This window comes from Danio aesculapii, chromosome 12 (genome assembly GCF_903798145.1).
Source record: "Danio aesculapii chromosome 12, fDanAes4.1, whole genome shotgun sequence".
In the NCBI taxonomy this organism is placed as follows: domain Eukaryota; kingdom Metazoa; phylum Chordata; class Actinopteri; order Cypriniformes; family Danionidae; genus Danio; species Danio aesculapii.
In genome coordinates this window covers 21,554,478-21,566,345 of record NC_079446.1, presented here as the reverse complement: position 1 = coordinate 21,566,345, position 11,868 = coordinate 21,554,478, and the positions used below count along the sequence as shown (strand labels likewise).

At 34.5% G+C, this 11,868-nt stretch overlaps 1 protein-coding gene across 4 annotated transcripts in view; it reads left to right on the top strand.

Annotated features, from left to right (window-relative positions):
* Positions 1 to 1,620: 1,620 nt before the first annotated feature.
* Positions 1,621 to 11,868, top strand: part of ablim2 (actin binding LIM protein family, member 2) — a 116,644-nt gene continuing 106,396 nt past the window's right edge. For all 4 annotated transcript variants that reach the window (XM_056469278.1, XM_056469277.1, XM_056469276.1 and 1 more), the window contains exon 1: positions 1,621 to 1,858. In XM_056469278.1, the coding sequence (XP_056325253.1) occupies positions 1,843 to 1,858 (16 nt within the window). In that variant the 5' untranslated portion in view covers positions 1,621 to 1,842. The remainder of the gene's footprint in view (positions 1,859 to 11,868) is intronic.

Sequence of the window (11,868 nt, the reverse complement as noted above, 5' to 3'; positions counted from 1 at the left end):
GGTACTGTGCCATTATGGCTAAAGCTATATATGAAGAGTTTAGATGTAAAAACCCTCAAATGCCGTCTGAATTTTTCCACTAAAATGAGCATTATTATCAGGCTCCATGTGTGTTTGTTCAGTAATATCACTTTTATGGCAAAGAATAAGTCCTCTTCCTGGTCTTTAAAATGAAATATTTCAACATAAACAAAGAGGCTGAGAAAAATGTTCAGTTTTCATGGAAATTTCAGACGGCTCTTACAGGTTTTTGCATCTGAACTCTTCAAATATATATAAGGATGCAAGTGTGTACCCTGTGACAGTGTGCCTAGCTCTTTCATGTGCATTTTGAACATCTTACAAAACAAATAATTATTTTCTAACAATATCTGTTTATTTATTTGTCCAGCATTTAGCTTGAAGTAATAACCCTTTTTTTACAAACCTGTTTGAGTTTTTCGGTTGAACATAAAATAAATGTTTTTGAGATAACTCGAAACCCGGTAGCCACTGACTTGTTTTTCCTATTATGTGCGTCAATGGTTACCAGTTTTTAACATTCTTCAAATTATCTTTGTTTGTGTTCAAAAGAATAACAAAATTCATAAAGGTTTATGTTTTAACCACTTGAGGGTGAGTTAATTGTATATTTAATTGTAAATTTTGTCATTTTAATTGAAAACTTTGCATAAAATGTGTTTATATGCTAATATTAAATACTGATAATATTAAAATAATAATTTATAATTTATATATATATATATATATATATATATATATATATATATATATATATATATATATATATATATATATATATATATATGTATGTATGTATATATATATATATATATGTATGTATGTATGTATATATAAATACACAGTTACACAGTTGAAGTCAGAATTATTAGCCCCTCTGAATTATGAGCCCCGCTGTTTATTTTTTCCCCCAATTTCAACACATTTCTAAACAAAATAGTTTTAATAACTTATTTCTAATAACTGATTTAATTTGTCATTTAAAAATTTAAAGGGGCTAATAATTCTGACCTTAAAATGTTTTTTTTTTTTTAAATGAAAAACTGCTTTTATTCTATTCTAAATAAAACAAATAAGACTTTCTCCAGAAGAAAAAATATTATCAGACATACTGTGAAAATTTCCTTGCTTTGTTAAACATCATCATTTGGGAAATATTTAAAAAAGATGAAGAAAAATTCAAAGGGGATTTGATAATTCTGATTTCAACTATAACGTTAATTTGAAAAAAAAAATGCATAAAATGTGTAGAAATGGTAATAATAAATATTGATGATATTAAAATAACAATAATAGCTTTATTAGCTTTATTGTCAATTTATGTATGCATGTATAATTTATGTATTGCATAAGCATTAATGCATTTTGTGGTATTTACATATCAAAAGTAAAGTGTATATTACATTTTCGCTAGTTAGAACACTGCTGCTGAGACCTTTAAATCTAAGCAGTATCTCGTGTGTTCGTATCAGGTTGTTGCATTAATTCTGTTCCTGCTGTGCACCTCACACAAAACACGGTGAACGCCCTCGGATATTTGGGAAGGGGTGTCATGTTTTTGATCGAGAAGCTTCTATTTATAATGGATTGCAGCAGTGGCTCGAGTGTGAGGCGGGAATCATATGACCTGCGCTCATTCCTGTAGTATCGCCGTGTCGCGCGCGCTGGGAAGCGCATTTCTCTCCGCCCGGCTCTCGCGATCGAGGAGCTCAGCTTTAACATGCACCAGACTGCAGTTCACCACTGAAAAACTGACGGATATTTATTCAAACAGCGCCTTCATTCTCCTATTCACAAGAATATACGTGGTTACGTGAGACGATGCCTGAAGAAAAAGGTGATGTCGCGTTTTGATTTTGTGTATAGTGTGTGTTTCTTTATTTCACATGACTGTTAATAGCGCTTTGTCAGTTGGAACCTTTGTCATTGATGTTGCATGATGGTTTCATTGTCAACCAATAGCGCAATCAACGTTACGACGTTTAATATCATCATTATGACAGAATTTGTGCTGTTGTATTATGATATTTTTGGAATATTCGGTCGCGCAACAGTTTATATTTCATCTTTGGACGCTTTTAGCAAATATTTACTCGCATTTTGTTACATTGTGGCTCTGCTAAACAGAATGATTATTGTCTTTTAAAACAACAACAATAACAACAACATGATTTTGGCAGAAGGACACAGTGTTGCACTCCAGGAGCTCAGATGCAATCTGGTCTCCTTGGACAGCAGTCTAGAGATGTTTTTGCTTATGTGTGTACACCTGGTATTCCCTGATATATATATATATATATATATATATATATATATATATATATAGAGACTTAATGTACCTACAAGTATATTCTTGGTGTATAGTATTGACCCTGTATGGACATTTCTGTTCTCTGTGTGGAAACAGCTTATGCTTTCTATAAATCATACAGAATGAAGTATTTTGAAAGTGTATACATGTTTTAAAGGTAATGTTGGGGAAAGGAGCTCATATATAATCTTTGTACTGCATTAAAGTCATTATTTCTATAGGACGTCCCCTTAAGGACAGCAATATGATAGCTATTTAAGTGTGTGTATGTGAAGGAGAAAGTGAGAACATAAAGGGGAGGGGTAGATGAAATACTGGCATGTGACATATAGGGATTTTTTGAGTTGTAATTAAAGAGCACTTGATTATTATTAGAGGTGTCCAAGATTATTTAGCTGTCAGCCTTAAAAGCCAGGTTTTATTTTGATTGTCATGAATAGACCCTGCAATGTTATCTGAATAAGAAAGCAGTTAAATGCTTTTGAAGCAATCAGTGTGCATTAAAGCAGGGTTTGAAGCTTTTTCCCAATGTTGTAACAAATACCTTGAAACAGCTTCCCAAATGAGAAAAAAGTTGGTTCTGGTTTGTATTATATTTGTATTTTTACTTATTTTTATTTATTTATTTACTTTCTTATTATTATATTTATTACAATTGAATAGATGTTGAGTAGTGGATGAAATATTTACTGAAACCTGATGGCCAAAAGCTGATGGATTGCCAGTGAATGTAATCATATGAGGTGGCTCAGTGGTTAGCACTGTCACCTCACAGCACGAAGGTCACTAGTTCGAGTCCTGGCTGGGCCAGTTGGCATTTCTGTGTGGAGTTTGCATGTTCTCCCCGTGTTGGCGTTGGTTTCCTCCATGTGCTTCGGTTTCTCCCACAGTCGAAAGACATGCACTATTGGTGAATTAGGTAAGTGTGTTTGTGAATGCTGTGTCTACCTCTGATAAATAAGGGACTAAGGAACATGAATGAATGAATGTAATCATATGTTTCAATGAAGAAAAACTATTAAAAAAAATAATGACAAGGTTGACTTTGTAAGGGAATTTTAATGAGGAAACAGAAATGTTCATTGATTTAAGCCAATTTTTGCATGCTTTTTATATTGCTTTGCATTCAAACCGAACTCAAGATTTCAAATGACAAAGTTTGAATCCTGTTTGTCTATAAGTCCTGTAATGTTTAAGAATGAAATCAGTAGCCACAGAGCAGGTGGTTTTTCATGGCTGTTCAAAATGTATTTAAACATATGAGCATCTTAGTAATAAAACCGATCTAAGCAAATGTGCTTAGACTACATCTGGAAGTTGCCAAAATTGGACAAGCTTAGTCGTCCAATTGTGATCCGATCAATAAAACCAGGTATTGGCGTAAGCAGGCCCTGATATGGCCAGTTATTGTCAGGTTTATAGTCAGGTCAGTGTATCAGTCAACTTAAATTTGTGGCAGAATTGCTGTGGGCATCTAGATGTGTGTGTGTGGGGCCATCACAGGGAGAGAATGTGAGTTTTGGCACCTGACACTTCGAGATCACAAAGCAAGTGACTGCAGGAAAGGCCTTGCTGTCAAATTTTCACAAGGGCAAACGCATCCAAGTCATGATATAACTGTTGGAAGGGTCTCAACAGCTGCAGAAATACTCCTAGTGCTGACCATGGTGATGGTAAACAAACTCTTCCCTACCTTTAATGCAACAAACAAGAATCTGATAGGAAAGATGGACAAATGAAATATAACATACACTCAAAAAATCACTTTTGCGGTTTTTATGCCACAATTTAATTTCATGTTCGATCCACTTAAATTTATTAAAAAATTAAGTTAACTCAATCAATTTGTGTTGGGACAACATGAAGGAATTGAATGAAACCCAGCATTTTTGCAGTGTATGCTCAAAAAAATGACGTTTTGCTGTGTGTTCAAATTGATTATTTAAAATGAGTTGAAACAACACAAGTCTTGAGTTTTTTTTTGCAACAGCTTAATTGTTTTAAGTTCAATCTGCTTCAATTTGTAAAAATTAATAAGTTAACTTAATTCCTTCATGTTTTCCCAACACAAATCAATAGTGTGGAACCCAGCATTTTTTACAATGTACTATCTAACTGATCAGGGGTGCATTTCCCAAAACTGTAGTTGCTCTGTCGCAGTTAGTTATAATGTAAAACGTCCATAATGACACTCTAAACTAGGGCTGCACCATACTGGAAAAATCTGACATCACGATATTTAGTTTTTCTGCAATATACAGAATATTGCGATATGAATATAATTTCACCAGATGATTTAAACAGCTAGATTTAATTCATTTAGATAGATTCAGATGATCAAATCTTTTTTTATACAGTGATTCTGCAAAAATCATGATAAATTACTAGCATATATAAAAACAACAGAGCAAAGATAAAAGTCAAATAAATAGTGCTTTAAGGTTTTCTGGAGAGTCTAACAGTATTTAGGTACAGAAATAGAACAATCGAACATAAAATAAAATGGTCATCATTGTTTACATTATTTATAATAATAATAATTATAAATATAAATATATTTTTCTTTAATTAATAATATAATCCTGGATGTGGCTATTGCAGATACAGCCCTTCTCTAAACAGGGTGGAGTAACAATTTTTTTTTAGAGAAATCCACTTATTTATCAAATGCGTTTATTTATTTTTTAGAAATTATATTGTTTTACATGTACGATCATTTTTTAAATATAATATTAGTTTTAGTAAAACATGCATTAGTTTTCCATATTAATTGAAACATATGTAATCGGCACATATAGGGCCTATATTTCCTTTACAAGCTTTACTAAGAATATTCCATATTTTATTCTAAACATAAAACCACAGATAAAAGCTGACACTTAGTGTTATCTTGGAATGATGAAAACACCAAACCACTGTATTTAATATTTGTAACAACAGAACTTGTGACCTTAGTTGGCTAATGATGGTTTTTGGAAACACACCCCAGAACAGTTTTTCTACGCTTTGATATCTGCTCAGCAAAATCTAATGGTGCCTCCGATGTGGAACTTTTTGATATATGAATGAATGATCTCAATTGTACAGTTTAGTATTATTTGCTCATCCTCCAATGACAGTTTATGGGTGGGCTTTGTGGGTAGGCCTCCTCCTTCTTGCAGTTTGATATGAATTAAGGCTGCATGATATTGGAAAAATCTGACATTGCGATATTTAGATTTTCTGCAATATATATTGCGATATAAATACAATTTCACCAAATGTCTTGAATAGTCCTATTTAGAAAGAATTAATCATTTTAGAGTGGATGATGCTGTAGTAGGAGTGCGTCTGCATAAAATAACATTAATAAATAAATACAATATAAAATATACAAATGAAATAAACAGTGTGTTATGATATACAGTATTTAAATACAGTAAAATGAATAAACACATGTAAAATAATAGTACATAATATTAGTTGTAAATAATTCATTGATATCAATTGTCATTGAAGATAGAAAGCGATACAATTTCTTATGCCTGAATGTTTTTAAAATAAAAAATACATGCAAATGATGAATTATAATTCAGACTCTATATTGCACATCCTACGATGTGACTATTGCGAATGATCATATTGCGATATCGATGCAGAAACGATATATTGTGCAGCCCTAGTATGAATGAAATTTGAATTTGTACACATTTTTGGACGTAATACTTAAAATTGTTACATTTCCTTGTAAGATTGGTCTGGTGCGTCAGAGGAGCTTTTGTTTGTCCTTGGGTGCAACATGAGAGGTCAATGAACATAAGTGGACAAATGTGATCTGTGCATTGAGTCTTGGATTTTTATCTTGCTTTTTCTCTACCACAAAGAGTAAGACTTAGATTAAGTGCTTTAGATCCATTACTGTGGTTCCGGGTGTTGTCCTCCCATGCAGGCAGAAAGCTGCTAAAATGGAGTTATAGTTGCTCTTGTTGCTCGAAATGGGCATGCAATTTGCTTTCAAATCCTTTAATCATCCTGCCATGTCCGAGGATCATCCTGTCTCACATCTGCAAGCCCTGTGGATGAATTAATGCTTAAAGTTTCTTGTAGATTTAAGCATCTCTTGGAATGTTTGTCTGGCTTTGACACTATTTTTACATTTTTTAATGTTACACTACACATTCGACACATCTTTACATTTTGTAGGGTTTTCCTCTCCAGCTAATTGTAACACTTTAGAATAAGGTTGTATTAGCTAATGTTAGTTAATGCATTTAATACCATGAACAAACAGTACATAATACATTCATTACGGTCTTTGTTAGTTATCGTTAGTTAATGAAAATAGAGTTCAGTGTTAGTACATTTTAACTCATTAACTAATGTTAACAAACATGAATTTAGATGTTTATAAGGCGTTAGTAAATGTTGAACTGTGATTAATTAATAAATGCTGTATTGTTTATTATTAGTATATACTTAGTTCATTATTGTTCATTAAAGTAGCTAACAGTAACTAATGAAACATTATTGTAAAGTGTGACTGATAAGTTTTTTGACTAATTAAATTAAAAATGTTGGAATTTTGTATTGAAAAAGAATCAAAATGGAGTTTATACAGTTGCACATTGATGTTTTACAGTATCTGTACCTTCATTTTACATTTAGAATCCATTTGCTGTGATCTAACGTGCAATCGTTTTGAAATCAAAAAACATATTTTTCACACTGTACATTACAATGTTGAAATACTTAAATTCAAGTGTAGCAAATCAATCAAAACTATTCTTTTGTGAAGCGTTTTTTTACTTTGAAATACCTGTATCATTAAAAATATCTGTCATTTATCAGCTATTAGATTTATTTACATAACATTTAACTCACAAATCTGTCCTTTTTTGTAGTTGAGTGATTATATTTCATATTATAGATGTCATATCTATAATAAGAGAAGTCCAAATTGTAAGATAAGATCTTGTTATTATGAGTTTTCTTGTCAGAACCTAAAGTTTATATCTCAGTGTTTTGTTATAAACTCTTAAATTACAAGATAACACAAAGTCAGTATACTGAGACAGAAAAACCCCTGGAAGATATAAACTCAGAGGTATGACCTGTTTGGTGTAAACTCAGAATTGTGAGGGAAAAAATACTTTTTTTTCTCTTTGATTTGTGGGCAAAATTAATTTCAATTACTCTTTTTCATTATAAAAATATTCTTATGGAAAGGTGCTTCAATACCTTGCACAACCTTTTGAGTGACAGTCATGAGAAGGTATCTGTGACCATTAGGTCACAAAGAGGTCAAATGACAGAAGTGATTTAACATGTATTCATGAACCTATACACTTCAGTGCTAAATGCAAGCGAATGCAGAATATTAAATGTGAACCTCCTCTCCTGACTTCAAACAGCTTTGACATACAGTGTGATATGCAAGGAATGGGGCTCTTATATAACTCACGACCATAGACTTTTACTGCAATATTGAGTTATGCTGCATCGCGAGAGTAGAAGGAACATTCGATTCATCCTAGTGTTCAAACGCGTTTGATTATACAATCTTACCTCAATTCACACAATTGCATTTGCCAAATAACACAAATCAAGAGTGAATTTTGGCTAGGTGAGTGCCAGAGGGATCGTGCTGTGGAAATATGAGCCATGCTCATGGACCTCCAGTAGAATATAGCAGGGCATGATGGAATCCCCATGGGTTCAGTGGATGCTCTATTTATGGAGAACCTGCTTAAAGATGGATGACCCTAACAACATAGTGGTGAAACGTATGGTGCGTGTGTGTGTTTAGGGACATGTGGAACAAACTCCTCCCTTACGCTGACCTTTAGTTCATTGAGCTTACAGTGGTTTTAAATAAAATCTATTTCTTTACAGTCCACCACAGTAGATGGTTTTGATGAGTTGTTGTTTTTTTTCTGGTGAGCTTGGTCACCTTCAGCTTGCAGTAAGTTAGTAAAATAAAGATGGCTGCACTGTGCAACATAGGCTCATTCTGAAAATGTTGCCCTATATACATTTCTGGAGATCGCGAATTATGTATCCAAAGCTACGTTTGGCATGGCTACATTTGGTCTTTAAAACGAATGCTACAGGGCGGTATGACACCGTTCCTTTTCATGCTTACCAGCTGACCGCTTACCTCCATATGGACGGCTTTTCCGCTGTTATCAGTTTGTCTGGTGGCTCATCGTGTACACCAGAGGATTTGAGACTTTGACTGTAGAGTTGACCGTGACGACAGTGTTTGGGGCCTGCGAACAACAGTTCCAAAAAGCAGGTAAGACAAAAACAAAGGCCAAAAAATAAAACGAACAAGCAAATAACAGGGTGAAAATGTGGTCAAATCTGAAAACATAGTAAAAATCAGGCTGCCGCAAAGTCCTTTCTTTTTCTAGATTGCTTTCCAAAACACTTTTAGTTGGGTTTAGGGAAGTGGGTGCTTGGGGATATCAGTCGGTTGGTTAGTCAGTCAGTCGACAGAAGTCTCTGGTGGATTTATGCGAGAAGAGCTGGCACGAATGGCACTCACAAAAAAGAATTTGAGATCTCAAAAAGCGTACACAGCGCCCTCTAGCAGATAAGCGAAAACAAAAACTCCTGGGATGTATTTGGCGCACTCTAGAAATGTATATAGGGGTACATAATCAGAATGAGCCTGGGTTGGCAATGTGGATGGGTACATACTGTACAACATACAGTATAAAAGTAAGGCAAAAATTTAATTTTGATTTTGGCCTCGGCAACGATTATGAAAAAAAGGTAATTGATATAAAACAATTAATGTGATATATCATACCCCCTTTCAAGCAGTCTGCATTCATTTTTCTACCAAGCCTAATTTCATGTGGTAAAATCATGTAATGTGACATTTGCAACTTGCGATGTGTAACTTTTAAGGTCCTGGTATACTTGAAGAACAAGCTGAAATGATGCCATTTTGAACAAAAGTGGTTGAAACGAAGATTGTTTTGAGTTTGTTTTGGCAGTTCGAAACAGCTCACCAAAGCAGTCTTTTAGGGGAGTTTGTTTTAACTCCTAAACTCTGTTTACTTAGACTCCTTGGAGGTACCAGTGGTCCATTGCATTTACGCAATCAAGATTTTAAAGACTTGGAGGGGGTCACACACCGGACGAGAAGCCCACCTCATCTTTTCTGTGAGAGTGTGCACACCAACATTGTGACACATTTATTACCCTGCCTACTGCAGCACAGGGGTGTCACTCAGCCTTTTACAACTTCTTTTTCATCTTGCGCATTCTTTTTAAAACGAATAATAATAAAAAAAACTACTTGAGTTTGAGTTATACTGAGCTCTTTAAAGTGACAGCAGATATATTCCTCCTGTGTTTAATTATTATTAGTCAAACAAAGTCAAAATCACTCACTGGTCATGACTGAAGGACATTTGTAGCTTTAAAGGGCACCTATGGTGAAAAATCTACTTTTCAAGCTGTTTGGACAGACATATGTGTAGGTATAGTGTATAGACCGTCATATTGGGGTGATTTAAACACACCTAGTGGTTTTTTTTTCAGTTTAACAACATAAAAACGGTGGACCAATTGGAGCGGTTTTCCGACCAACTGCAACTTGACATAGGAGTGCGGTCCCCCCGCCCACCGAATTGATTGACAGCTGCGTATTAGCATGTACCGGTAGTCATGTGTATAATCATATCAACAAGACAGGATGTGCGCAAAGCAACCGGGAATAAAAGGTGTGTTCAGTTTGCTATAATCATCAATCATCATCACACACGTGTGTCAGAACAATTATGAAAGAAGACGCTTCAATCCCGGTTTGTGGACGTTAAATCAAGTTTATTTTGTACATTAACATAACAGATATTCATACAGCAGTGGATATTAACCTGTATCCTGTCACATATGCGTGCAAAAAGAGTGCAACGCTAATTGCGCGCTGTCTGTGTGTGCGTGTCCGCGCTGTCTGTGTGTGTGCATGAACTTTGTAACGACATTGTGTGTGACTCATCGTTGCAACTCCGCAACAAATGCATCAAATACTCATTGGTAAAGTTCTTACTGTAGTATTTCTCACAAACGCTACGTGAGATCTGTTTCCTTTATGTCTGTCTGTGGTCTGAAGCAGCCGAGGGAGGAGATTAAGGCACGCTGAAAGGCACGTAGAAACGGTGGGCGGAGAGGACTAGCCTTAAAGGCGCAGTACAAGAAAACCGCTACTTGATGCTAAAAGGGATAGAATAGAAACTTATAAAAGGTATAATAAAAAATCTGATGGGTGTTTTGAGCTGAAACTTTACAGACACATTCTGGAGACACAAAAGACTCATATTAAATCTGAAAAAAGGGGTAACCTAGGTGCCCTTTAATAAGAAATAAAAACAAAAACAAGTTTTTACAGTGAATACAGTTTGTTTCATTGGTATATTTTATTCTGTTGTAAAATTTCCATTGCATTGTTTGTTTGTTTTATGTCCCACCCATTTTAAATAATCATGATTACAATATAGGGGCCGCATGGTGGTATAGTGGTTAGCACTGTTGCCTCACAGCGAGATGGCCACTGGTTTGAGTTCCGACTGGACCAGTTGGCATTTCTGTGTGGAGTTTGCATGTTTTCCTCATGTTGGCGTGGGCTTTCTCTGGCTGCTTTGGTTTTCCCCACAGTCCAAAAGCATGTGCTATAGGTGACAGGTTTGGTGGTGTGGGTAGGTTTAAGCATGGGTTAAGGTGTAAGGGATGGTCAACTGTGTAATTAGAAATGTAATTACAGAAATTGATTACAGATGTAATTACACTCAAGTACTGTATTTAATCAGTTAAAGGTACAATATAAAAACTTGTATTTACACAATAAGTACATTCTAACAAATAATTAATTTCAGTATAAGTACATATTTGTTAAAGCCACCTAATATAAAGTGAGACCTAGTATTTTTATGTGACACAAGTATATCGTATCATGGGGACTAGAATGAAAATGAAAATGACTATGAAAATGCAAATTTGTGTATGAGGTATGCAATATAGTGAAATGATCAAAATATTACAAAATGTGCACATATCGCAATAAACACATCTCGATCATTTGCAATAAATCAGCAGAAAGAAACAAGTGAAGGATGAGTAAAGGATGACACAACTCTCATTTTAGGAAGAACCATCTTTTTAAGAAGGTAATAAGACAGCAAAAAAGGAACTCCATTCTGTTTTTGCTTACCTGATTGTTCTTGATGTTTTCAGGTTGATAAAACCACCAGTGGAGCGAAGTGCTGGTCATAGATTTATTTCTGATTTGTTTTATAAACCAGTAGAACAGATGGGTTCAATGTCGGAAATTCTAGTGATGCTTTCTATCCCCTGAAATAATATGAAACATATGTTGGTTGTATCGATTGTAACGAATATCGCATTATTTAGCATGTTATTTAGCATGATAGGGATCTTACCATTGAACTACAGCTTCTTGCATTTATTCCTTTAACCACAGATCTTAGGCTTGGGTTGAAAGGATTTAGAGACTTCAGATTGTATTTGTAGTGTACTTTATGAGAACT